The sequence below is a fragment of the Pseudorca crassidens genome, chromosome 10, assembly GCF_039906515.1.
Source record: "Pseudorca crassidens isolate mPseCra1 chromosome 10, mPseCra1.hap1, whole genome shotgun sequence".
NCBI lineage: Eukaryota > Metazoa > Chordata > Mammalia > Artiodactyla > Delphinidae > Pseudorca > Pseudorca crassidens.
In genome coordinates, this window is record NC_090305.1 from 7,078,256 (window position 1) to 7,105,761 (window position 27,506).

Sequence of the window (27,506 nt, forward strand, 5' to 3'; positions counted from 1 at the left end):
CTGACAACACCAAGTGCTGATGAGGTTGCAGAGCAACTGAAATGCAAAGTTGTTACTGCCACTCTGTAAAATGGTTAGGCAGCTTCTTATAGCATTAATTATACATATGCCATACAAGCCAGCAACTTTACTTCAAGGTATATGTTCTAGAGAACATATAAATACTATGCTCACACAATCACTTGCATATGAATATTTACAGCAACTTTATTCATAATCGTCAAAACTAGAAACAATCCATACGTCCTTTAATGAGTGAACAGATAAATAAGCTACGGTACTTCCATGTAATGGAACATTATTCAGCCACAAGGAGGAATGAACTGTTGATACATGCAACAACTCAGTTGAATCTCAAAGGCATTATGTTAACTAAAAGAAGGCAGTGTCAACAAAAGACTACATACTGTATGACAGCTTGAAAAAAACAAAAAATCTCTTTTTTTTTCATAATGATGGAAAGAGATCACTGGGTATCAGGGCTTAGGGCTGCCGGCTGGGAGTGAGTAGGGGTGTGCCTACAACAAACAGATAGCACAAAGGAGGTTGTTTGGGTAATGGAATGGTCCTTTATTCCGACTGTGGTGGTGTTTACATACATCTACGTATGTGCTAAATTACACAGAACTGAACACCCTAAGAAAGTTAATTTCATGTATTTTAGTTTAAAAAATAAAATAAACTGTTTGCTTGACTTATTTCCACAGAAAGGAGCTGTAAGCCCAGACAGCACTCAGATGCATCTCCATTTACTCATTCAGCAAATATTCACTGAGAACCTGCGGTGTGTCAAATGTTTTTGTAAGCACTGGGTACATGAATAAGCAAAGCAAGGATCCCTGCCTTCCTGGAGTCTGTAGTCCAGCCACACCTCTTGATGATAAATTTCTAAGACTCAGCCAAGTAGATGGGGCACTGAGGTAAGGACAGAGCTGGTACCTTCAGAAGCACCCCTTCATCTCTAGGCTCTTTATCTCTAGGCTTCACCTCCAGAGTTAAAGGAAGTGTACAGCTGTTTCAAGGTCCCTAATGAGAGTGTACCATCTACAGCAAGACTACAGCTTATACCATAATTAGGCCACCTCTTGCCCCTTTCTTATCTTCAGACACCAAAACTAGACAGAACTCCAGCATTCCTGCTTTGTGACAGACAGCAGTTTCAGGTAACACAATATAATCAGACCAAATTAAAAGATTAATGACATCACTTTAACATTTATTATCTCATTTGATTCTCTCCACAAGCCTGGAAGTAGAAAATACAGCTATTACGATTCTTATTTTACACACATGATGAAAGTCTCTCACAGAGGTTTCAAATATTAAGTAGTAAACTTGTGATTCACGCTGGTGTTCTGTCGTCAAGGCCATACTGCTTTTCCCTCTACCACAGTGCAACGGTCAAATGAAAATAATTCCTTTGTATTTCGTGGCTTGGCTAATCCACAGTTGCCTAAGGAGTGCATTGATTCACACTTATTTATTCAACAAATCTTTACTGAGAAATTGCTCTGTGCCAGTGGTGGCACAAGCAGACTTGGTTCTTACCTCCACGAGGCTTGTAATCCAGATGGGGAGGCATACAAATGAATGCAAAACTGGTATAAAGGGAAAGAACATTGGAGAAAGTCATGGAGTCATTGGATAGGGCCTCCTTGAGAAGGAAGTTTTAAGCTAGATTATGAAGGATGAAAAGTTAGTCGCAGTTAATGCCTCTTTCAGATAGAAGAAACAGCATGAAGGAATATCCTCGGTGGAAATTGCTGTATATCAAGGAATTGAAGAAAATTAGAGCAATCTGCAGCTGCACATCAGTGTTTCTCAACGTTGGCTGCATGTTAGAATCACCAGGAGAAGTTTATTAAGAATAAAGGTGTCGGGCTTCCCTGGTGGGGCAGTGGTGGAGAGTCCGCCTGCCAATGCAGCGGACACGGGTTCGTGCCCCGGTCCGGGAAGATCCCACATGCCGCGGAGCGGCTGGGCCCGTGAGCCGTGGCCGCTGAGCCTGTGCGTCCGGAGCCTGTGCTCCGCAACAGGAGAGGCCACAACAGTGAGAGGCCCGCATACCGCAAAAAAAAAAAAAAAAAAGAATAAAGGTGTCCTTTGGTTCTGTCGACAAACCCTTATCTTAAAAATACCCCAGACTTTATATTCTTTTGCTATCACCCCAGTTCAAGCACTGTTATCATTCAGTAGGATTCCTGCAGTAGTAGCCCTATTGGTGTCAATTAATAAATCTGTTAACCTGAAGTCAAATAAAGTCCCTTCTCTGTTCAAAACCATCCTAAGGCTTAGCATCTCACTCCAAGTAGAGGTTAGGGAGTAGGGTGGGGAACACAGCTGACACAGTGCTCTGGAGGCCACCCCAAACCCCGAGCCTGTCTGACCCTGTCCTCTACAGCCCCGCCCTGGCTCACTCTGTCACAGGCACATTAGCCTCTTATGTTCCTCAGAACATGCCGGCCACACTTCCTTTAGGGTCAAATAGCACCTGCTATTTTGTTTTCCTGGGATATCTGCTTGGCTGGCTCTCTGACCTTCCCAGTGAGGACTACCTTGACATCTATGCGTGATAAGGATGCTCCGAGCTGCAGTGACAATGAGAGGTAATCCCAGAAAAGCTCAAGAAGTTGGCCAGAGCCTAGCACTGGATTTTCTTAATGGGCTTCTGGTATCTTGTAATATGAAATAATGTGTCCTTGCTGTCTAAGCCATTGGTAGGTATTCGACTTGTAGCCAAAGGCCACCCATTCATGTATGCTACCTTTCCATATGTGCCCAGATTTGCTGCTAGATTCTCTAGACTAAGGTCACTCTTTAAAAGATTATTGGATTTCAATTTCTGAACATAGACAGCTTTTTATATATACACAACTATATAATTTCATTACATGAATGAATATTTTTATACATATTAGTTTTTTTTAGTTGTTTTCATGGTTGTTGCCAGTGTTTTTCTGTAGTCATTTTTCCCTTTCCTTTAAAAAAACTGGATCACTTTCCCCCTAACATCAAACCATATGTGACCTCAGATAACTTATATTAATAATCCAGCTTACATGATTTCATATAATGTCTGTACACAATACACGATCATTTAGAAAAAATATATTTATAAATTATATGTGATATACTGACTTTATAACCTGTGACATTGTAAATATTACTGTATTAATTATAATGTATTTTTCTATAAGTCTCTTAGGATTTCCTAGTAGTTAATCATGTCGTGTGCAAATAAGAACAGCTTTGCCTCTTCTTTCCAATCCATATACCTTTATTTCTTTTTCTTGTCTTATTGAACTGACTAGAACATCTAGTGCAATGTTCATTAAAAGGATGTTACAGATAAGACATATTGCATTATTTCTGATATTGGAGGAACTATTCAGTCTTTCACCAATAAATATGATATTAGCTGGAGGTTTACACAGATGTGTCTTAGTGTGAGGAAATTCCCTACTATTTATAGTTTCTTGAGAGTTTAAATCAGAAAGCATTGTGAATTTTGTGAAATTCTTTTTCTGCATTTTTTGATATTATCATAGGCTTTTCTTCTTAAATCTTATAAAATACAGTCTATTGCATTGATTGTCAAACCAATCTTGTATTCCTGGGATAATCCCCACCTGATCATGGTGTGTTACAATTTGATACATTGCTGGGTATAATTTGCTGAAGTTCTGTTAAGATATTTTAATCTATGTTACTGAGGGATATTGCTCTGGTGTTTTTTTTTAAAGTCTTTCTGGTTTTACTCTCAGGGTAATGCTGACATCAAAAATGATTTGTAATGTTCCTCTTCGATTCCTTCCTCTTCAATTTTCTGGAAGAATATAAGTGGAACTGGTATTATTTCTTCTTAGATGTTTGGTAGAATTAACAAAAGAATATATCTGGGCCTAAAGTTTCCTTCCTGTGGGAAGGTTTTTGACTATGAATTCAATTTATTTAATAGATATAAGACTATTCACTTACTTATTTTTTTCTCAGTTGTTTGAATTTGTTTGTTGGTCCTTTGTATGTCTTCTTTGGGAAAAAAATTCTATTCAGTTCCTATGCTCAATTTTAAATCAGATTGTTTGATTTTTGCTATTGAGTTATATGAGCTTTTTGTATTTTGGATAGTAACCCCTTATTAGATACATGATTTTCAAAAATTTTCTCCCATTCTATAGGTTGCCTTTTCATTTTCTTGATGGCTTCTCATTTGAAATGTATTGAATTTCCTTTTTAATGTCTTCTTTGGCAAGGATTTTTTTTTTAATTTCCAAATATTTGGGGCTTTTTCAGATAATTTTCTGTTATTGGCTTCTAATGTAATACTATTTTATCTCAGCTTATACTTTGTATGATTTCAATCTTTTTAACTTTATTGAAACATTATTATGGCCCCGAACATAGCCTCTCTTGGTAATGTTTCACGTGTACCTCAGAGGAAACGTGTTTTCTGCTGTTGTGGGTGGAATGTTCTGTAACTGTCAAGTTGCTTTATAGTGTTGTTCAAGTTCTCTATATCTTTGCTGATTTACTGTGTATTTTCTCTATTCAGTTCTGGAATAGCATGTGCATATCTCCAACCATAATGGTCGATTTGCCATTATTTTCTTTTCAGGTCTACCTGTATTCATATATTATGACATTGTTATTGGGTGCCTACATATTTAAGGTTGTTATATTCTCTTGAGAAATTGAACTACATATCATTATATCATGTCTCTCTTTATCCTTAGTAATAGTCCTCATTCTACAATTTGATACTAATATAGCCACTCCAAGTTTGTTTTGCTTATTTGTTGGACACTACAGTTTTTCATCCTTTTACTTTTAACCTATTTGTGTCTCTAAAGTAAATTGCTTCGTTTATCCAATCTTACATCTCTGCCTTTTACTTAGTATTTAGATTATATGCATTTAGTGTAATTGTCAATATAGTTATGTCTAAATCTATCTTGCTATTTGTTTACTATTTGTTCCATCTGATTTTCACCCCTTTCCTGCTGCTGCAGCTGTTGTTGTTGTTAATCGAAAATTTCTAAAACAATATTTTATGTACCCTACTGGATTATTTAACTATACCACTTTCTTTCAACTTTTGATAATTGTTCTAGAATTTACAATATATACCTTTAATATGTCACAGACTACCTTCAAATTATATTATACCATTTTACATATGGTGTAAGAAACTGAAGACAATAAACTTCTATGCACCCCTTCAAAAAAAAAAGAATAATGATGTCCAGGCTTTCACCCCAGATAATTTGATACGTTTGTTCTCGGGCAGAGCCCGGACATGAGTATTTGTTCAAAACTCTACAGAAGAGTCAATGTACAGGCAAAGTTAAGAAGCATTGTTTTACCAGGTTTGTCGAATCACAGATATAGGCAAAACTATATTTAAGTATGAATAGACTTCTTTTAGAATTTATTAACATTTTGGTTGATTTTGAGTGGGACTTAAATTTTTTTTAAGTCAGTTAGGTTTGGGTGGTCTATTTTTGTACGGAAAAGCTCACATAATATTCATTGGTTTCAACACATGTGACACATGATGCAATAAGCTATAGTGACTCTTCAGAAGCATTGATGGGAAAGCTCTAGTAAAAAGGAGGCCATTGTCTCATCCACTATCTACACTTCCAAAGATGGATGAGTGACCTAAAGACAAAGAAACATGGCTAGTGTAGAGCACCCACACAGGATCACAGCCTGAAGCAGGAGATCATCAGATACCAGAGTTGAAGTATGTTATTTTAAAGGTCCTTTGAATTGGACTTCCTGGATACATGGTACTAGTCTTACAGGAGTCCCAGAGAGCATATACTTGACCTCTATTATCACTGACCCATATGCAAACAATAAAACTTGGTCCCAATTTTTTAAAATAATGTTAGATAAGAAATGAGCGCCGGAATTGTCTTGTGCTTTCTCAGAGTAGGTGCTTGTCTACACTTGGGTGGCTCAGCCTTTCCAGGTCACAGAGCCTTATTTCTGCATCCTTATTTTGTCCTCGAGCCAAAACCTACAGCAACTGTGAAAACAATCCCCATGCGTTTGCTGAAATCCAGTGGTTCCTTACAGTTCTTCAAATATACTTTGTACCATTCTGACCTCTTAATTTTTCTCATGTCTTTTCTTTTACCTCAAAGAAATACGAGGTTAACACATATTTCCCCGAATTATACCAATACAAGATTTAAATGGGGTTGTATTAAAAAGCAGTTCAGGCAAATTTCAACTGCCCTCAAAAGCTTACCCATTTGTTTCCAGATGCCTATAAGCTCACCTGAGCTCATGATCTCCTCACCTATCTCATCCCACGGTGGCCTCTGTAACACCTTGAATTACAGAACGGTAGTATATCAACACAGTACATGTACACAGTATGCCTCATTTTCTCATGGGATAGTATGTACCATACTATATATATATACTTTCAAATATATATACTTCCAGTTCTTGCTGAATTTCAGTGAAAAAGTTCTTTTAGCAGGTTGGCAAGTGTTTCCATGCAGTTCCCCTCTCCCTGGGAATCCCACCCTGAGATGACTGAGATAGGGAACAAATCTGATCGACAGAGAGCATACATTTCCCACCATTGCCCCTCTCCCCTAACAACAAAATCTTCATTATTCAGCCAATTGCATCTGTTTCACTTCTCCAAGTGTGAAGTCTCCCAGAAGACTTGCTGGTCCTGCAGGTAAATAGAGTGCTGGCAGGCTCTCCCACCATCTAGTCAACCTGGATACATATACATTATCTTAGTGGTGGGGTAGGTCTGTGCTCCCATGAGCCCCTGGAGGTTGAGGATTGCATGTTTTTTTGGTTTACAATTGCACAGCATTTAGCAGTGTGTTTTGCTGACGGTGGTTACACAATAAAACTCTCCTGAATTGAATTCTGCATCACAAAACACTTATAGACCTTGCCAGAGACCATTGTTCACGCAATGTAGGCACATACAAAACAAAATTGTCAAGCAGAACAAATATTTCCCTAGTCTGCCCCCTAAAAACTAAAACAGCCTAAAAGATAGTGATAACCCCAAAGTTACATCATGGGTCTTTTTATTCCGGCCTTTCATTTTTCATAAATAATATTTTCTGGCCTCAGGCATTCATCTATTTGCAACCATGGGATTAAAACATCAACCATGGGATTAAATTCAGAATCATCTTAATGTGTGTGTGTGTGTGTGTGTGCGCATGTGTGCATGCCCATGCATGCATACATGTGCTGGTAAGTGAACATTAAAGTCATTTTGTCATGATTTGGGGACTCTAGTGGATTCATCAGGTTACATATGGAGCCTATTACTGCGGGACAGCTTGTGGATATCATAAATATATTTTTCAGATAGAAACTTTGCAGCCGTGAACACACCACGTGCTCACCCCTTCCCTAAGGTTCACTCCTTTATTTGTAAATAGCCAGAAAGCCAACAAGCCAGAGTTTAACAAACTTTTAATTTGAAATGAATTACCACATGTTGTGTTTGTTTATCCATTATTAAATCTCTGAGCAACATATCAGTGGCAGAAACAGCATACTGTATCACAGCGCTGATATATTAGAAAACAAACCCATGGGGGATATTAACTGCTAATACTATGTCTAGGAAGCCTCCAAGAAAAATAAATAAATATATGCAATGTAGCAGAGACAGGCATTTGCAGAGATTTTTATGTTTTTTTAAACTCATCTGTTCAGAGCAAGGACAGAAGCTCCCTGTGTAGTCTTTGAAATGTGAGGCTCATATTGGTCTCTGAGCTCAGAGCACAGCAAATGATAATCAGCCTTTTCCAAAGCCTTTTCCTAAAGCATAAAAGATTCTTCCTCTCCTGGTATACAGTGTTCCCATATCGAGTGTGTCAGTATTCATGTTTCTTGGAGTACCACCTGTCCTCCTCTTAAGGGAACTGGGGGCAGACTTTTTGCCAAGTCCAGAGCACAGGGCAGTAGATATGGAGAATACAGGCACAGTACCCTGAGGAAATACTGGAAAGCAAAAATGATCTAGTGAAAAATGGTCTAAGAGTAATTGCTTCTAATCTTCTGCTCAGGATCCTAAAACTAGGTTAAAATGTCAGTATCACCGAAATATTATTACTGTTAAACCAGAACCTGCTTTCTCAAAAGTTAAAAATTCTAAAATAAGATTTTTAGCTTCATATTTAATCCTAAAACATTAGGGGGAAGGAAGGAAGGAAGGAAGGAAGGAAGGAAGGAAGGAAGGAAAGAAGGAAGGAAGGAAGAGATGGAGGGAGGGAGGGAGGAAGGAAGGAAGCAAAGAAAGAAGCCCACATTACATATGCACTTTTTTTAGTGTCCCAAATAGTGGCTTCAGAGTTGACTGGATATTTGAACTTGATATTTAAACAAAAAATTAACTGCAGTTTTCTATCTTTTTTATAATCATTTCTTTTATATGTCTTGACTTATTAATTCTATCTCAGGAAGGTGATCATCAACCACCAGAAAAGATCTGGACTTTTTCTTCTCCTTCTACATCTCAGATTCCCAGGTTACACAGATTATGTGCTATTGTTAAATTAATTTATTTTCATAGAATGAGGGCATCCCAAGCCCTCCTGTTGGAAGGCCTGACTAATCTGATTTGATGTAGACAAGAGGTGGGTAAAAGTCTTTCTTCTGAAGACAGGACTGAGTAAGACTCAATCACAATGTCCACGAATGTCCTCGACAGAGCAGCTTCACTAAGCATTTTGGAATGAGGCCAAATCTGCCCTTCACTTCTCTGTTTCCTTCTCTGCCCTTTTATGGCACTCTCTACTGTTTCTTAGGTTGCCAGTGCCTTAGATCCGCCCCCCCCATCTTCCCCATATCCACATGGAGAATATCGACAACGGCATACCCATTGTTAGCCACCTGGGATATTTGCATTTAAAATAAAAAAGCCAAAGCCTTAAACCTATTAAAACCCAACATAGAATGCTTACAGTCAGCTCAAAGGTGTGCATGTTGAGGACAGCAAACTCTACCCATTATTCTCTAAACCTAGACCATGACTTCGGTCACCTCCTACCTTCTCAGGCTATGAGTAAAGCAAATCGAAGTTCTCAGGTGTGAGAAGCAATATACTTTAATCAAGTTGCCTTATAGTGTTGGCAATTATTACCTAGTGCCAATATATATATCATTTCTAATTCAGTTTCACAAATATTTGTTTAAAGCCAGTGACATAATTCAACATATATGAATTCTGTGTATAAAATTTCAATATAACATTTCCAGGTATACATGACTCTATAAAATGACACTGAGTTCTCTGGAGGTGGTGGTGGCTCAGTAATCATTGGCTGGTGATAATGGTTTTACTCATAGGGGAACAGGACAGGTGTGAATACGGAAGCCCAGGGCTTGCGCTGGACTTGCCTGTTATGGAAGGAAGTGGGGTTCTAGAAATTGAACTTAGCAATCAGTGGAGTTTTACTTGGCCCAACAAGGCAAAAATTCTCCAAGGGATTTGGAAAACTCCAGGCACAACTTAAGAAACGTTTATCACTGGAAATTGAATATGAAGCTCTGTGCTGCCCAGCAGATAGGTAGAACGAGACAAGGAAGATGAATGGCACCTAAGAAGTCAAATAGTACAGGCTTTGGGTCTGATTATAGTAGGGATCCAGCATCCTTCTGAAACATGGCTGTTTTCCTGAGCTATGCCCTCATTCCAACACTTTCATCATTCTACATACTCTCCCAGGTTGAAATCTACCACATACCGGTCTCAGCTAGAGTCTAGGTATTTATGCCTCTCCAATGGACATATTCTCCTTCCCAACTTCCACCTCTCTCCTGAGCTTCACATGCATTTTTCCAAAGATCACCTGAACGTTTCTACTTGGGTATAATATAGGAATCTCAAACTCAGTAGGTCCAAAATCAGGCTCATGGTTTTTCTTCTAATCTTGTCCTTCCCCCTTTATTTCCTGTTATTTGCTGGTTGATATCCATATCTACTCATGCTAAAAAATTAGGAATCATCCCTAATTCTCCAGTGCCATCCATATCCAATTAACAGGAACATTCTTATTCTAAGTCCTATGGTCATTCTATTCCACCTCTTTAATACTTTAAAAATGTGTACTCTCTTCTCCAACTTTACTATCTCTGCCCTAATTCAGACCCTTATCTGTTGCCTGGACTGCTCTAAACTTTTCCTAACTGATCTGTTTCTAGTCACGCCTTTCTCAAATAAACCCTCCTAAAAATTACCAGAGGGACCTGCCCAGAATAGAAAGTGAAATACATCACTCGCCTTCCTAAGATCCATCCGTGGCTATCCATTTAATGCTGATTTCTCATCAGCCACACTAGACCCAAGAAGACAGTGAGGAAAACAGTGAGGGAACATTATTAGCATCCTAAAATTTTATACATGGAAAAATGATCTACCAAAAGTAAGGAAAAATAGACTTTTGCAGACATGCAATGACTAAGAGAGTTTACCACTCACAGATCCAAACTCTAAATGAATTACTAAAGATTTATTTCAACAAGAAGAAAAATGGAACCAGACTGAAGACATGTTACATTAAAATATTATAAAGCACAGATACTGTCAAATGTGTCAGTAAATTAATTTTATTTTGAAAGTTAAAAAAAAACAAAAACCCTAGATTCTCTGTTTAACAAAAAAGTGAAACCGAAGGCATAGGCAACAATAACATAAAAGTACACAGAGGTGTTTAATGAGTAGCTAAAGCACACTAAGAGTCCTTGCCACACTCAGAATAGAAACGAAGTATTGAATAAAGTTAGAGTTTTAAAGATAATTTATACTTAAATATGTAGATAAGAAAATTAAGGATAATAGCTAAAATAACAATAAAATTTATAGATTAAAAACAGTACAGGAGGGACTTTCCAGGTGGCGCAGTGGTTAAGAATCTGCCTGCCAATACAGGGGACATGGGTTCGAGTCCTGGTCTGGGAAGATCCCACATGCCGTGGAGCAACTAAGCCTGTGCACCACAACTACTGAGCCTGCTTTCTAGACTGTGAGCCACAACTACTGAGCCCGTGTGCCACAACTACTGAAGCCCACGCACCTAGAGCCCATGTTCTGCAATAAGAGAAGCCACCACAATGAGAAGCCCATACACTGCAATGAAGAGTAACCCCCGCTTGCCGCAACTAGAGAACGCCCGTGTGCAGCAACGAAGACCCAATGCAGCCGAAAAATAAATAAATGAATGAAAAAAAATGTATAGGAAAAATAAAATAATTATTTTGAGTTAAAGAGAAATTCAAAAAAGAAAGTATTCTTTAAAGGCAAAGAAATAGGATGGTAAACATAAAATGCAAAATAAAATGTTATCAAGTACAAATAGAACAGTAATAAGAATAATTACCAAAAAACCTAAACTTACCTATTAAAAGACACATATCTACTTGTCTCGAGTACAAAAATAAAATTCAGATTTATACTGCTAAAACAGATATATCCAAAAGGGCACCACAGGGGAATTTTAAATTTTTAAAATAAAGTGTAAAAATATAATATATGCTGTGAAAATATTTATCAAAAAATCAGATGGTAGAATTAGTATCAGAAGAACTAGATTGTAAATCCAAAAGCATTAATAGACATACAGAGAGACTACATCTATATAAAAGAAATGAGAACATCATAAAAACTGTAACAATCATAAACTTGAATGCACTTAAAACAGATTTAAAATACATAAAGCAATATCTGGCAGAATTACAGGGAGAAATGGACAGATCCAGTCATAATTGGAGATTTCACACATCAGATAAATAAAAACTGAAGATAAATGTGTTAAGCTTTCAAATCAAGAAGATTTTAAAAGTAACCCCAAAGAAAATCTGAAGAAAATGAGTAAACAAATAATAAGGCTAAGAATATAAATGTAGAGTAAACAAAAAATCAATCAAGAGTCTTAATGGAGGCAAATGAGCAATTGTATATTTTAAAAAATGAATAAAAACGTATGTCTTAATCAATATTAGGAATGAAAAGAAGAATATAACTATAGTGTTATATTCTTTATAGATTTAGTGTTATTTTAAAATTATGATAGTATTCTTATATATTTTCTTATAGACATGTAAAATATCTCTCGAATAATACATGAAAAGCACTGATTCCTCCAAGGAGAACAATAGTTTGCTGGGAGGGCAGCAAAGGGAGACAGATTTTATTTCAAACAATTTAAATGTATTGCCTATCCAACAAAACTGTAACAGAAGGGAATGCATTTTAAAAGGTAATACAATAATATGACAATGCTAATCCCATCAGTTTTAGACTAAGTTAATCCAATTAGAATTAAATTAATAATAAAGTGATTGAACAATCATTAAAAATCAAAAATTGAATCAGAAATCAAGACTTTCCTACCATTCACCACACCTAAAAAAAAAAAAGGCACCAGAACTCCTACAGATCAATAAGAAAAATAAGTAAATAACCCAAAGAAAAAGTGGACCAAATATAGGAACAGGTAATTGTCACAGAAGATAAAATCCAAATGTTCAACAGAAATATATGAAAACCTTTCTTGTATTCAAGGAAATTCTAATGAAAACAGAAATATCATTTCATTCCAACTGAATTGACAAAATTGACAATAACAAGGATTGATAAGATGTGAGTCAGAGACTCTGCTACACAGCTATTGGGTTAGAAATTGATACAGCTGGATGGCAGTGTGTCACTATGCTGTAAACTTTGGATGTGTGTGCCCTGACTCAGTGATTCCTTTCCCTGTAGATATACTGTAGTGAAAGTCACACCTGTGAGCACAGGAGGACATGTCCAAGAATAATCACTATAGCCTCGTTTGCAATAGAGTGAAACTGATAACAACATAAACAATAAGAATTAACAAATTTTGTTACAATCATGTAGAGAAATTCTATACAGAAATAAAATCAATGAACCAGAAATACATATATGTGTGTTTGTGTGTTTGTATGTGTATGTAAATCAAAGATAATATTGAGAAAAAAATAAAGTTCCAAAAGTAGACATAAGGTATGATATATTTATATAAACTTTATAAACATAGAAAATACATTCTATATTGTTTATAATTACATACATACCTAGGAAAGGGAATTATTCCCTTTGGGTAAAGGGAATCATTCTTTACAAAAAATAATAATCTCTAATGTATCTCTTCTGTAAATTGAAACTTTTGTACGTTGACTATTTCAAACAATGTTATTTGCTTATTTAGTGCTTGATTAAACCAGTCTTTGAAAACAAAGTCTTATAAAATAAATTATATTATTTGAGAACTTTATTCTGAAAACAATTATCTTTCATTGAGCAGGCAAGAAAGAATTTTAGAGCAACAAGTAATGTGTTTCAAGGAATTTTCTATTTTACTATGTAATTTATAATTACGCAATATGAAAACTAGTATGCTTGTCTATGATTACATTCTCTTTAAATGGCAAGGTATAGAAAGAAACACACTAATACTACTTCTTTTCCAGTTTTATATAATATAACAAAACTTGAAATATTAGTAATAGAATGCTGATAAAATGAGAACTAACCTTGAGATGAGAGTGATGAGGATTTAGCTTCATCACTCCTTGAGGCACAAATGTTTTTCTCTGTTTCTTTCTCTGAAAGGCCAGCTGTGTTATCGACACCTGATTCTGCTTTCTCTGCTTCAGCCATTAAACAAACTGGAAATTCAGGGGGAAGCTGAATACACCTTTCATGGTTTTCTTGATCATCCAAATGTAGAGGAAGTTTAATTACCTATTAAAAGATAGACCTGTTATTGAAACTGTTGAAAATATTACACACACAGCTAATTATTTCTCTAGAACAAGGATATAATTTGCAAAATCCAAAAGGTCAACGATGAATTCAATTTTTCTAAAACTTCTATTTGTTTTTGTTTGGTTTCATTATAAAAAAATGCATTTTTTTTATTAACAGGTTTACATACAATGTCATTGCTCTATATATTTATTAGTTTCTTTGTTTTATCTTATCATTTCTTTATATTTTTCTTCCAAATAACACTGTGTGTCTAACATTCATGCTGGAATAAAATTAGCAAATATTTATTTACTAGCAAGTATTTACTATCTTCAAGAAACAATATTTTAAGTTCAAAAATAAACGATCAGATGGTAGAATCTAGTGGTGAATATAAGGGTGCTCAATATGCAATTTTTTCAACTTTTCTCTATGCTTAAGATGTTAATAATAAAATGCTTGGTAGAAATAATCAATGACACAGGAAATGAAGTATTCAGGAAAGTGAGGGATTGATAGAAAAGGTTTTCTAGGAAAAAGTTAAAGGCTACCTTCCTTGCATAATTTTCCGTCTTACATTCTTTCACACCCACTCTGGGGGTTGAATCAGAAAAACTTCCAGTCTCCTCCTTAAAGTTCAGGGTTATTAGCCTGAGTTCTACCCCTAGTAACACATGAGGTCATGGCTGAGGCACACACCCTAGCTCTGCCAGCCCCTCTGACTGTGGCAGTTTCCTTCCTCCAACAGACACAGAGGGAAATGATCAGGACTTTACTTGTTTCCTCTAATCTCTAAGTCTGCATTGCAAAACCACTTTTCTGTTCCAATATCTACCTTATCTACTTTATCTACTTTATCTTTCTTTTCTCTTCCCAACCTCAAGTTATTCTTCTCCTAAAAGGACTACTCACAATTAACTTGTTCAGAAATGTTTGCATTTGAGAAAACTCACATCAGAAAAATCCACATATTTCACAATTGCACAAGGAGGAAAATAGGGTTTCAAGACAAAAATTTTTCATTTTCATCCTTGTGAAAGAGAAGCATCTACATTCGTACTTATTCTGCCTTACAATCAGAAAATCATACATCTTGAATAATAGTACTATTCTCATTAGTAGGACTCACTACCCCTCCCCAACTCCTTATGAAATGTACACAGGGAGAAAACTTCTGTTATTGTCTATCAAATAAGAAAGCTAGTGTACAATTATGTCCATTTGTAATGGATAAAAGCCAGACAGACTGAAAAAAAAATCAAACATACAGGTAAGGAAGAAAATAAATCATAGCATTTTATGATACAAGCACCCCAGAAAAATAACATAAACAGGTAGAACAAATTTGGACATATAAGACAAAAATAATTTGACTAAAAATGTGTTGGAATGCTTTATATTTCATGTATGCTGTCGTTTTCTTTTTTGGATCCTCCAAGGTGGTGGCCTAAAATGAATTTACACAACAGCATTTCTGCTAAAAGACTTGGTTAGAAAATAGAATGCCAAACCTATACCAATAAATGATGTGTGACCAAGTGGTTTTTTTTTTTTAATTTTTTATGTAAACTAGGCAGCTTACATTGAAGCCATGTGTATGGCAAAGAGAGCTTTCTGATGGCCACTTTCATCCTGTGGAAATGTGGGTCATTGGGTATCTGTTGTTGGTCTCATCAAATAAATGTCAAGCATGCAGAAGGCAGAGACCACATCTATCTCTTCATATCCCTGGAACAAGCAATGCTCAACACACAACAGAAGCTCAATAAGAACTTTCAATAAAGAAATATATCCCCCGTCCCATGTCGGTGAGAGCAGTCTGCTCCAGTAGCAACAGATTGTAAACTGAGAAATCAGGGGACTTGGATGGCTGTCCAGACTTATTTATAACATAGACGTCTGGATTAAATTATCCTTAAGATTTCTAACTCTAGAATTTTACCCCTTGTTTGTAGACATAAATTTAATCTGCATTATGAGAAATCAGTATTAAGATGTAATTACTTTTATAGGTTTTGATACTGGAATTTTCAATATCATGAAAGGAAGCTAAAGGCTAAAAAGAAGCAGCTTTGGAAAATTTTTTAATTCTTTTTCCCATTCACAAAATCATATTGCAAACCTGAAAGTAGAGATTGCACAGCCAGTGGTCCAGGTCCAAGCAAATCAAATCTTCAATTTTCCTGAAGTTGTCGAGTTTCTGGTCATAATGTCCTCGGAGAAGTGGACACTTGCATTTTCCCTCCACTACATCCAAACTGCTATCATACAAAGGGAAAGTTGTCCAGCCCACAACGTGGTGGAGACAAGCATATTTCCCACGAAGGAGAATGAGTTCAAACAAGAAAGCGGCACCAGGTTTCACATCCTTCTTAGACGGGAGTACCTAGGACAGACATTAGGACAGGGGACGATCACGATGCTTGTATTTAGAAACACATCACAGTCAGTGATGCCCACAGATAATTTAGAGTTTAAGAGTTGGTTTGTACTTTTACTGTTTGCTCTTAAAAACTCACCATTGGGTGCACTCACATAAATAAATGTTCCAGCGCAAGGTAATTGAGCAAACATACCACCATGAAAATATGACCCCAAAAAACAAGATAAATTTGACCCTGCCAGTTCAAGACTCTGCCCTTTACGAGCTTTAGGACTCAAACTTGTAATATGTTAACTAAAGTGGTATACTGTATTGTTGCTTGAGCTGGTACCTCTTTGTATAACTATTTCTATCTTTTGTCTTATTGCTTTACTTGCCTGTCATTCATCTTTGTAGCATTCAGGTAACCAGCACAAGTGCTTTGAACAGAAGAAATGCTTTTCTTAACCAAAAAAAAAATGGTTGAACAAACTATCACACTCCAGAGAAACTAATCCTGGGCATAATGATAGTCTGAATTAACTATTACAAGGTCTACCTCTTCAAAGAAATATAGTGTCCCATTTAATTTTGTGACTACTCTGTATATTTCAGTTGACACTATAATGCACATCACTGTATAAGCAATTTGTCAGTGCTAAGTAAATAGTGTTAGGCATAAAGATGGATAGAATGATCAGATTGACCAAGCCATTGTTCACATCCCCAGACTAGAGATGGAGGCTATTCTCCAGCCTTTAAAAAAATTTTTTAGGAAAGTGCAAGACATGAATAATCTTTTTTTAAAATAGAGTATAGCCTTCGTTTTTTTTTTAATTCTGTGTGAATAATTATAAATGGACAAAGACAGGGACCTGCCTAAGATTATTTTATAACAATACATTTAACCAAAATTATGTAGGCATATTTTATATGATTTATATCAATACTCCAAGACTTAGTTTATGTTTAAAATGAAGCAGAAGCATCTGTTGAAAAATGCCATAACCCTGTGGCAGCCGCTACTAAACCATTAACAGGATCAGGTTTCATTTAAACCAGATTTACCATTTTCTACAACAGCCCATGGGAGAGCTAAAAACATTATGCACAAATTACAGACAAAAGAGATTCTTAATCAAGCCATACTTTTCATTTGGTTAGATGGCTGTGAGTAACCCTCGTGATAAGAGAATAAAAGCTAAATGAGAAGGAGGAGGAAAAATGGGGTCAGAAACCTGTTTCTGACCATCGTTTAAAAATAAAGCTGAACTGCTGCTATTACAGTCATTTCATCAATTTTTGTCTCTGCCTTTAGAAGTGAAAACTAATGTCCCTCTTATACTAACCTGATCTTACTCAGTGATATGTTCAAAATATTAATAGATTAAGAAGTTGACCAGTACTGACCCAATTCTATCATTAAGTTTCCTGTGGTCTTAGGCAAGTCACTTCTCTTTTTGTATCTAAGTTTCCATGCATTCAAATTTCCTCATCCATGAAAAAAAGAATATAAGCATCTTCCTCACAGAGTTGATGCAATTATCAATTTGGATAACAAATATTAAAATGTTCATTAAAATGTACGTAAATATTATTATTATTAATCTTATGACTTTATCCCAACTATTTCTATGCCTTAGATTATAGTTTATTTTAATAAAGAAGAACAGAACATTTTAAGGTTGAAGATCCTCTTTAAATACGTAAAACACTAGTACCATTTTGTGCATGAGAAACAGTTCAAGGCTACCAAACATAACCCAGTAACACCAGGCAGCACTGTGTCACCTGGAACAATGTAAATTAGAAGCCAGTCTTTAGGCACAAAAGGATCTTCACTTCAGCCTATTTCACAAGATAGAGGTGTCACACGCAATTACCCTGACAGCCCCCCCAAAAAATAAGTATTTGAACAAGACAAAACCTAGTCACTGATATTGACTGAAAAGGAGGGTAAGAGCCATATGTTATCAAACAGAGGAATTTATCTGACAACACTTGTCTGATTTATTCTTTTAGTGCCTTTCCCTTGCTGTATGTTGTAGGAGAGATCTTTTGCCCTGTAATGTGTAGGTTGGGAGTCATTTTTTTCCTCTCTGGCAAGAAAGGATCACTAAGTTTCATTGTACGTCCCAGAGGAAGCTTTCCGCAAACCTCAGTATTTCCATAGCTGTCCCATGATGTGATGTTTCCATAGTTTTCTGTAGCTTTGTAATTGAATGCTATATAATAAAGGAAATAAATGGATCAGTCTCCTCCCAACTACCAATGCTATCTCATCATCAAAGTCCTGGTAACTGGAGGTCATAATTTCTTCGGAGTAGCTTTATTTTCTGAGTGCCATGAAGGGCATTCTTTTTTGAGGGAAGAGACATTAGAGAGCTGAATTTCATTGCATAACATAAGGGTAATGCGTTTGATCTTCCATATCAAAGAAGGTGAATGTGAAAGGAGAGTGGAGAACAAGCAGAAAAGAAAGAAACAAGAATTTTGAAGGCTGAGGTCTGTACGGAGGATTGGAAGAGAAAGCAAAATTCCTTCCACTTGGACACCAAATACTTTTAAATTGAAGCAACTCAGAAAGGATTAAGGAAGTCTTACAAAATGATGAAAATGCGTATTGACGAAGTATTTTTCAATTGTCTGGATTTTCTGAAATATTTGGAAAGATTATTGTTTTCATACTCAGAAAAAAAGTTGACAAAGTAATTTCAAAAACAGAAGGTTTTCAAAGTTCTGCTTCTCGTTATGATGAAGATGGTCATAAATGACCATAATTCTTACTGTAACAAGGAAAAAACTCCAGGTAAATTACAAAATTACATATATTTTAAACACCTTGGGAAGCTGAGGACATGAAGCTTAGGGGAAACTAAATCTCAGAGAGCATAACCCCTTCATATATGAGTTAAGACTAGAGGTAGCTTTTTTTTTTTATCTTTATTGGAGTATAATTGCTTTACCATGGTGTGTTAGTTTCTGCTTTACAACAAAGTGAATCAGTTATACATACACATATATTCCCATATCTCTTCCCTCTTGCATCTCCCTCCCTCCCACCCTCCCTATCCCACCCCTCCAGGCAGTCACAAAGCACCAAGCTGATCTCCCTGTGCTATGCGGCTGCTTCCCACCAGCCATCCACCCCACGCTTGGTAGTGTATATATGTCCATGCCTCACTCGCGCTTTGTCACAGCTTACCCTTCCCCCTCCCCATATTCTCAAGTCCATTCTCTAGTAGGTCTCTGTCTTTATTCCTGTCTTACCCCTGGGTTCTTCATGACATTTTTTTTCTTAAATTCCATATATATGTGTTAGCATATGGTATTTGTCTTTCTCTTACTTCCCTCTGTATGACAGACTCTAGGTCTATCCACCTCATTACAAATAGCTCAATTTCATTTCTTTTTATGGCTGAGTAATATTCCATTGTATATATGTGCCACATCTTCTTTATCCATTCATCTGATGATGGACACTTAGATTGTTTCCATCTCCGGGCTATTGTAAATAGAGCTGCAATGAACATTTTGGTACATGCCTCTTTTTGAATTATGGTTTTCTCAGGGTATATGCCCAGTAGTGGGATTGCTGGGTCATATGGTAGTTCCATTTGTAGTTTTTTTAGGAACCTCCATACTATTCTCCACAGTGGCTGTATCAGTTTACATTCCCAACAACAGTGCAAGAAGGTCCTCTTTTCTCCACACCCTCTCCAGCATTTATTGTTTCTAGATTTTTTGATGATGGCCATTCTGACCGGTGTGAGATGGTATCTCATTGTAGTTTTGATTTGCATTTCTCTAATGATTAATGATGTTGAGCATTCTTTCATGTGTTTGTTGGCAGTCTGTATATCTTCTTTGGAGAAATGTCTATTTAGGTCTTCTGCCCACTTTTGGATTGGGTTGTTTGCTTTTTGTTACTGAGCTGCATGAGCTGCTTGTATATTTTGGAGATTAATCCCTTGTCAGCTGCTTCATTTGCAAATATTTTCTCCCATTCTGAGGGTTGTCTTTTGGTCTTGTTTATGGTTTCCTTTGCTGTGCAAAAGCTTCGAAGTTTCACTAGGTCCCATTTGTTATTTTTGTTTTTATTTCCATTTCTTTAGGAGGTGGGTCAAAAAGGATCTTGCTGTGATTTAGATCATAGACTGTTCTGCCTATGTTTTCCTCTAAGAGTTTGATAGTTGCTGGCCTTACACTTAGGTCTTTAATCCATTTTGAGCTTACTTTTGTGTATGGTGTTAGGGAGTGATCTAATCTCATACTTTTATATGTACCTGTCCAGTTTTCCCAGAACCACTTATTGAAGAGGCTGTCCTTTCTCCACTGTACATTCCTGCCTCGTTTATCAAAGATAAGGTGACCATATGTGCATGGGTTTATCTCTGGGCTTTCTATCCTGTTCCATTGATCTATCTTTCTGTTTTTGTGCCATTATCACACTGTCTTGATTACTGTAGCTTTGTAGTATAGTCTGAAGTCAGGGAGCCTGATTCCTCCAGCTCCGTTTTTCATTCTCAAGATTGCTTTGGCTATTCGGGGTCTTTTGTGTTTCCATACAAATTGCAAAATTCTTTGTTCTAGTTCTGTGAAAAATGCCACTGGTAGTTTGATAGGGATTGCATTGAATCTGTAGATTGCTTTGGGTAGTAGAGTCATTTTCACAATGTTGATTCTTCCAATCCAAGAACATGGTATATCTCTCCATCTATTTGTATCATCTTTAATTTCTTTCATCAGTGTCTTATAATTTTCTGCATACAGGTCTTTTGTCTCCTTAGGTAGGTTTGTTCCTAGATATTTTATTCTTTTTGTTGCAATGGTAAATGGGAGTGTTTTCTTGATTTCACTTTCAGATTTTTCATCATTAGTGTATAGGAATGCCAGAGATTTCTGTGCATTAATTTTGTATCCTGCTACTTTACCAAATTCATTGATTAGCTCCAGTAGTTTTCTGATAGCATGTTTAGGATTCTCTATGTATAGTATCATGTCATCTGCAAACAGTGACAGCTTTACTTCTTCTTTTCCAATTTGGATTCCTTTTATTTCCTTTTCTTCTCGGATTGCTGTGGCTAAAACTTCCAAAACTATGTTGAATAAGAGTGGTGAGAGTGGGCAACCTTGTCTTCTTCCTGATCTTAGTGGAAATGCTTTCAGTTTTTCACCATTGAGGACAATGTTGGCTGTGGGTTTGTCATATACGGCCTTTATTATGTTTAGGTAAGTTCCGTCTATGCCTACTGTCTGGAGGGTTTTTATCATAAATGGGTGTTGAATTCTGTCGAAAACTTTCTCTGCATCTATTGAGATGATCATATGGTTTTTCTCCTTCAATTTGTTAATATGGTGTATCACATTGATTGATTTGCATATATTGAAGAATCCTTGCATTCCTGGAATAAACCCCACTTGATTATGGTGTATGATCCGTTTAATGTGCTTTTGGGTTCTGTTTGCTAGTATTTTGTTGAGGATTTTTGCATCTATGTTCATCAGTGATATTGGCCTGTAGTTTTCTTTCTTTGTGACATCCTTGTCTGGTTTCGGTATCAGGGTGATGGTGGCCTCGTAGGATGAGTTTGGGAGTGTTCCTCCCTCTGCTATATTTTGGAAGAGTTTGAGAAGGATAGGTGTTAGCTCTTCTCTAAATGTTTGATAGAATTCGCCTGTGAAGCCATCTGGTCCTGGGCTTTTGTTTGTTGGAAGATTTTTAATCACAGTTTCAATTTCAGTGCTTGTGATTGGTCTGTTCATATTTTCTATTTCTTCCTGATTCAGTCTTGGCAGGTTGTGCATTTCTAAGAATTTGTCCATTTCTTCCAGGTTGTCCATTTTATTAGCATAGAGTTGCTTGTAGTAATCTCTCATGATCTTTTGTATTTCTGCTGTGTCAGTTGTTACTTCTCCTTTTTCATTTCTAATTCTATTGATTTGAGTCTTCTCCCTTTTTTTCTTGATGAGTCTGGCTAATGGTTTATCAATTTTGTTTACCTTCTCAAAGAACCAGCTTTTAGTTTTATTGATCTTTGCTATCGTTTCCTTCATTTCTTTTTCATTTATTTCTGATCTGATTTTTATGATTTCTTTCCTTCTGCTAACTTTGGGTTTTTTTTGTTCTTCTTTCTCTAATTGCTTTAGGTGCAAGGTTAGGTTGTTTATTCGAGATGTTTCCTGTTTCATAAGGTAGGATTGTATTTCTATGAACTTCCCTCTTCGAACTGCTTTTCCTGCATCCCATAGATTTGGAGTCATCGTGTCTCCATTGTCATTTGTTTCCAGGTATTTTTTTATTTCCTCTTTGATTTCATCAGTGATCACTTCGTTATTAAGTAGTGTATTGTTTAGCTTCCATGTGTTTGTATTTTTTACAGATTTTTTTCCTGTAATTGATATCTAGTCTCATAGTGTTGTGATCAGAAAAGATACTTGATACAATTTCAATTTTCTTAAATTTACCAAGCCTTGATTTGTGACCCAAGATATGATCTATCCTGGAGAATGTTCCATGAGCACTTGAGAAAAATGTGTATTCTGTTGTTTTTGGATGGAATGTCCTATAAATAACAATTAAATCCATCTTGTTTAATGCATCATTTAAAGCTTGTGTTTCCTTATTTATTTTCATTTTGGATGATCTGTCCATTGGTTTAAGTGGGGTATTAAAGTTCCCTACTATGAATGTGTTACTGTCGACTTCCCCTTTTATGGCTGTTAGTATTTGCCTTATGTATTGAGGTGCTTCTATGCTGGGTGCATAAATATTAACAATTGTTATATTTTCTTCTTGGATTGATCCCTTGACCATTATGTAGTGTCCTTCTTTGTCTCTTCTAATAGTCTTTATTTTAAAGTCTATTTTGTCTGATATGAAAATTGCTACTCCAGCTTTCTTTTGGTTTCCATTTGCATGAAATATCTTTTTCCATCCCCTTACTTTCAGTCTGTATGTGTCTCTAGGTCTAAAGTGGGTCTCTTGTAGACAGCAAATATATGGGTCTTGTTTGTGTATCCATTCAGCCAATCTGTGTCTTTTGGTGGGAGGATTTAGTCCATTTACATTTAAGGTAATTATCGATATGTTTGTTCCTATTCCCATTTTCTTAATTGCTTTGGGTTCATTATTGTAGGTCTTTTCCTTCTCTTGTGTTTCTTGCCTAGAGAAGTTCCTTTAGCAGTTGTTGTAGAGCTGGTTTGGTGGTGCTGATCTCTCTCAGCTTTTACTTGTCTGTAAAGATTTTAATTTCTCCATCAAATCTGAATGAGATCCTTGCTAGGTAGAGTAATCTTGGTGGCAGGTTTTCCTCCTTCATCACTTTAAATATGTCCTGCCAGTCCCTTCTGGCTTGCAGAGTTTCTGCTGAAAGATCAGCTCTTAACCTTATGGGGATTCCCTTGTGTGTTATTTGTTGTTCTTCCCTTGCTGCTTTTAATATGTTTTCTTTGTATTTAATTTTTGACAGTTTGAATAATATGTGTCTTGGCGTATTTCTCCTTGGATTTATCCTGTATGGGACTCTCTGTGCTTCCTAGACTTGATTAACTATCTCCTTTTCCACATGAGGGAAGTTTTCAACTATAATCTCTTCCAATATTTTTCCAGTCCCTTTCTTTTTCTCTTCTTCTTCTGAAAGCCCTATAATTTGAACGTTGGTGCGTTTAATGTTGTCCCAGAGGTCTCTGAGACTGTCCTCAGTTCTTTTCATTCTTTTTTCTTTATTCTGCTCGCAGTAGTTATTTCCACTATTTTATCTTCCAGGTCACTTATCCATTTTTCTGCCTCAGTTATTCTGCTATTGATCTCATCTAGAGTATTTTTAATTTCATTTATTGTGTTGTTCATCATTGTTTGTTTCATCTTTAGTTCTTCTAGGTCCTTGTTAAATGTTTCTTGCATTTTGTCTATTCTATTTCCAAGATTTTGGATCATCTTTACTATCATTATTCTGAATTCTTTTTCAGGTAGACTGCCTATTTCCTCTTCATTTGTTAGGTCTGGTGGGTTTTTATCTTGTTCCTTCATCTACTGTGTGTTTTTCTGTCTTTTCATTTTGCTTATCTTACTGTGTTTGGGGTCTCCTTTTTGCACGCTGCAGTTCGTAGTTCCCGTTGTTTTCGGTGTCTGTCCCCAGTGGCTAGGGTTGGTTCAGTGGGTCGTGTAGGCTTCCTGGTGGAGGGGACTAGTGCCTGTGTTCCGGTGGATGAGGCTGGATCTTGTCTTTCTGGTGGGCAGGTCCACGTCTGGTGGTGTATTTTGGGGTGTCTGTGGACTTATTATGATTTTAGGCAGCCTCTCTGCTAATGGGTGGGGTTGTGTTCCTGTCTTGCTAGTTGTTTGGCATAGGATGTCCAGCACTGTAGCTTGCTGGTCGTTGAGTGAAGCTGGATGCTGGTGTTGAGATGGAGATCTCTGGGAGATTTTCGCCATTTGATATTATGTGGAGCTGGGAGGTCTCTTGTGGACCAGTGTCGTGAAGTTGGCTCTCCCACCTCAGAGGCACAGCACTGACTCCTGGCTGTAGCAACAAGAGCCTTTCGTCCACACGGCTAAAAAGAGGAAAAGGGGAAAAAATCATAAATCTTGTTCTCAAAGTCCACCTCCTCAGTTTGGGATGATTCATTGTCTATTGATGTATTCCACAGATGCAGGTGCATCAAGTTGATTGTGGAGCTTTAATCCGCTGCTTCTGAGGCTGCTGGGAGAGATTTCCCCTTCTCCTCTTTGTTCTCACAGCTCCCGGGTCTCAGCTTTGGATCTAGCCACGCCTCTGCGTGTAGGTCACCGGAGGGCGTCTGTTCTTTGCTCAGACAGGACGGGGTTAAAGGAGCCACTGATTCGGGGGCTCTGGCTCACTCAGGCTGGGGGAAGGGAGTGGCACGGAATGTGGGGTGGGCCTGCGGTGGCAGAGGCCAGCGTAACATTGCACCAGTCTGAGGCGCGCCGTGCGTTCTCCTGAGGGAGTTGTCCCTGGATCCTGGGACCCTGGCAGTGGCGGGCTGCACAGGCTCTCCGGAAGTGGGGTGTGGAGAGTGACCTGTGCTCACACACAGGCTTCTTGGTGGCGGCGGCAGCAGCCTTAGCGTCTCCTGCCCGTCTCTGGGGTCCGCGGTTTTAGCCGCGGCTCGCGCCCGTCTCTGGAGCTCCTTTAAGCAGCGCTCTGAATCCCCTCTCCTCGCACAACAGGAAACAGAGGGAAGAAAAAGTCTCTTGCCTCTTCAGCAGCTCTAGACTTTTCCCCGGACTCCCTCCCGGCCAGCCGTGGCGCACTAACCCCCTTCAGGCTGTGTTCACGCCGTCAGTCCTCTCCCTGCGCTCCGACCGAAGCCCGAGCCTCAGCTTGCAGCCCCGCCCGCCCCGGCAGGTGAGCAGACAAGCCTCTCGGGCTGGTGAGTGCTGGTCGGCCCCGATCCTCTGTGCAGGAATCTCTCCGCTTTGCCCTCCGCACCCCTGTTGCTACGCTCTCCTCCGCGGCTCCGAAGCTTCCCCCCCTCCGCCACCCGCAGTCTCCACCCGAGAAGGGGCTTCCTAGTGTGTGGACACCTTTACCTCCTTCACAGCTCCCTCCCACTGGTGCAGGTCCCATCCCTATCCTTTTGTCTCTGTTTATTCTTTTTTCTTTTGCCCTACCCAGGTACGTGGGGGGTTTCTTGCCTTTTGGGAGGTCTGATGTCTTCTGCCAGCGTTCAGTAGGTGTTCTGTAGGAGTTGTTCCACATGTAGATGTATTTCTGGTGTATCTGTGGAGAGGAAGGTGATCTCTGTGTCTTACTCTTCCGCCATCTTCCCGGAAGCCTCTAGAGGTAGCTTTACTCTCAGGGAACGGGTGAAGGAGTAGATCTGTCATTGGGTGAGAGACTTTGTAGGTAAAAGGAGAAACTGGCTAAAATTTTAACAGTCTTGGACTAATGTGGAAGGTCGAATACACATGAGCCCCAGACACCGAATGAGTCCTTGCTATTTACAAATTCTCAATTTTAGGACTCTTATTCAGCAGCATGTGAGCAATTGGGTTCAGGCTGAAAGTCAAAAAGAGACCTTCCATGGCACAGAAATCTCAAGGCAGGGCTAGGGAGCAGAGTGGTTATGTGTTGCTTGGATACCAAGCCCAGCTGGAAGGAGGGATCTTTCACACCTGAAAACTTTTAAAACCAGTGGTGAATTAAAACTAATCAAAGCCACAACCTATCCCCAACTTAGCTTAACTCTAATCAGAAAGATCACTCTAGCTGCCTGACAGAGGCTGCTTTTTTTGTGCGGGGTAAATATTTTCTACTTCAGTCTTTACAAATTCATTTATACACAATATCTGGCATACAATACACAACTATGAGACATCCATAGAAGAAGGGAAATGTGATGCACAGATAAAAGAGAGCAGTCAATGGAAACTGACCCACGGATGACTCAGATGTTAGACTTAACAAACAAATACTTTAAACAATCATTATAATTAGAATAAAGAAATAAGGAGAAAGATGGAAATAACCGGGGGAGGGAAGAAAATTTCAAGAGTGAACTTTAAAAATGTTTAGGGTACTTGAAATGAAAAATTCATTGAATGGGCTTAACAGTAGAAATGGACATGGCAGAAAAGGATAGATGACCTCTAGCAGAGGCCAGTAGGAAAGTTCCAACTGAAGCACAAAGGCAAAAATAATGAAAAAAGGGGGGAAAAAAAAACCCCAACTGATCAGAGCATGTAAGATGTGTGGGACAGTAATAAACAATCTAAACACATGTAATTGGAGTCCTAAAAGGAAAAGAGAAAGACAATGGTGCAGAAAAACATGTGAAGAGATAGCGGCTGAGAATTTTCCACAACTGATGAAAGACATCAACCCACGAAACCAGGGAATTCAGAAAATCCCAAAAAGAAAAAGGAAAAAGGAAACCTGGGCATATCATAGTCAAACCAATAAAATCAAAGATAAAACCTTAAAAATAAAGGGCTACCTATGATATTTAACAGAAAAGTTCATTATTGAATGTCAAAGGGTCATACTTTCCTTATCATGAAATCCAGAATTAATATAAAAATATTATCTATCATATGGAAAATTCTACTTCCTTTTTTTGTCCAGCTTTTTTGCCCTGCAACTCTGATCATAAAAAGTTACTTTTATCTCTGGCAGTGAACAAAATGTTACCAGAAACTTTGGTTCAGTATAAGCTCTACTTTTCCTCCTTGGTAGGCTGTTTCTTGCCTGACATCATATCGTCACTTTATATTTATCATAAAACTTATAATTCTTCAGCATTGCATTAAAGACCCTAATGCTACCTCACTACAATCTAACTTTCTAGTTTTATTTTCTGTTAAACATATAGTTAAATATATGTTAAAATATGTAATACATAAAC

The 27,506-nt window shown here is 37.5% G+C and overlaps 1 protein-coding gene across 1 annotated transcript in view; it reads right to left on the reverse strand.

Moving 5' to 3' along the window:
- LOC137232222 (uncharacterized) overlaps positions 1-27,506 on the reverse strand; it is a gene marked incomplete at its 5' end in the record, with an annotated part of 196,164 nt that overhangs the window by 94,990 nt on the left and 73,668 nt on the right. Inside the window, 1 exon segment of the mRNA XM_067753681.1 lies at positions 13,558-13,692. Within this exon segment, the coding sequence (XP_067609782.1) occupies positions 13,558-13,692 (135 nt within the window).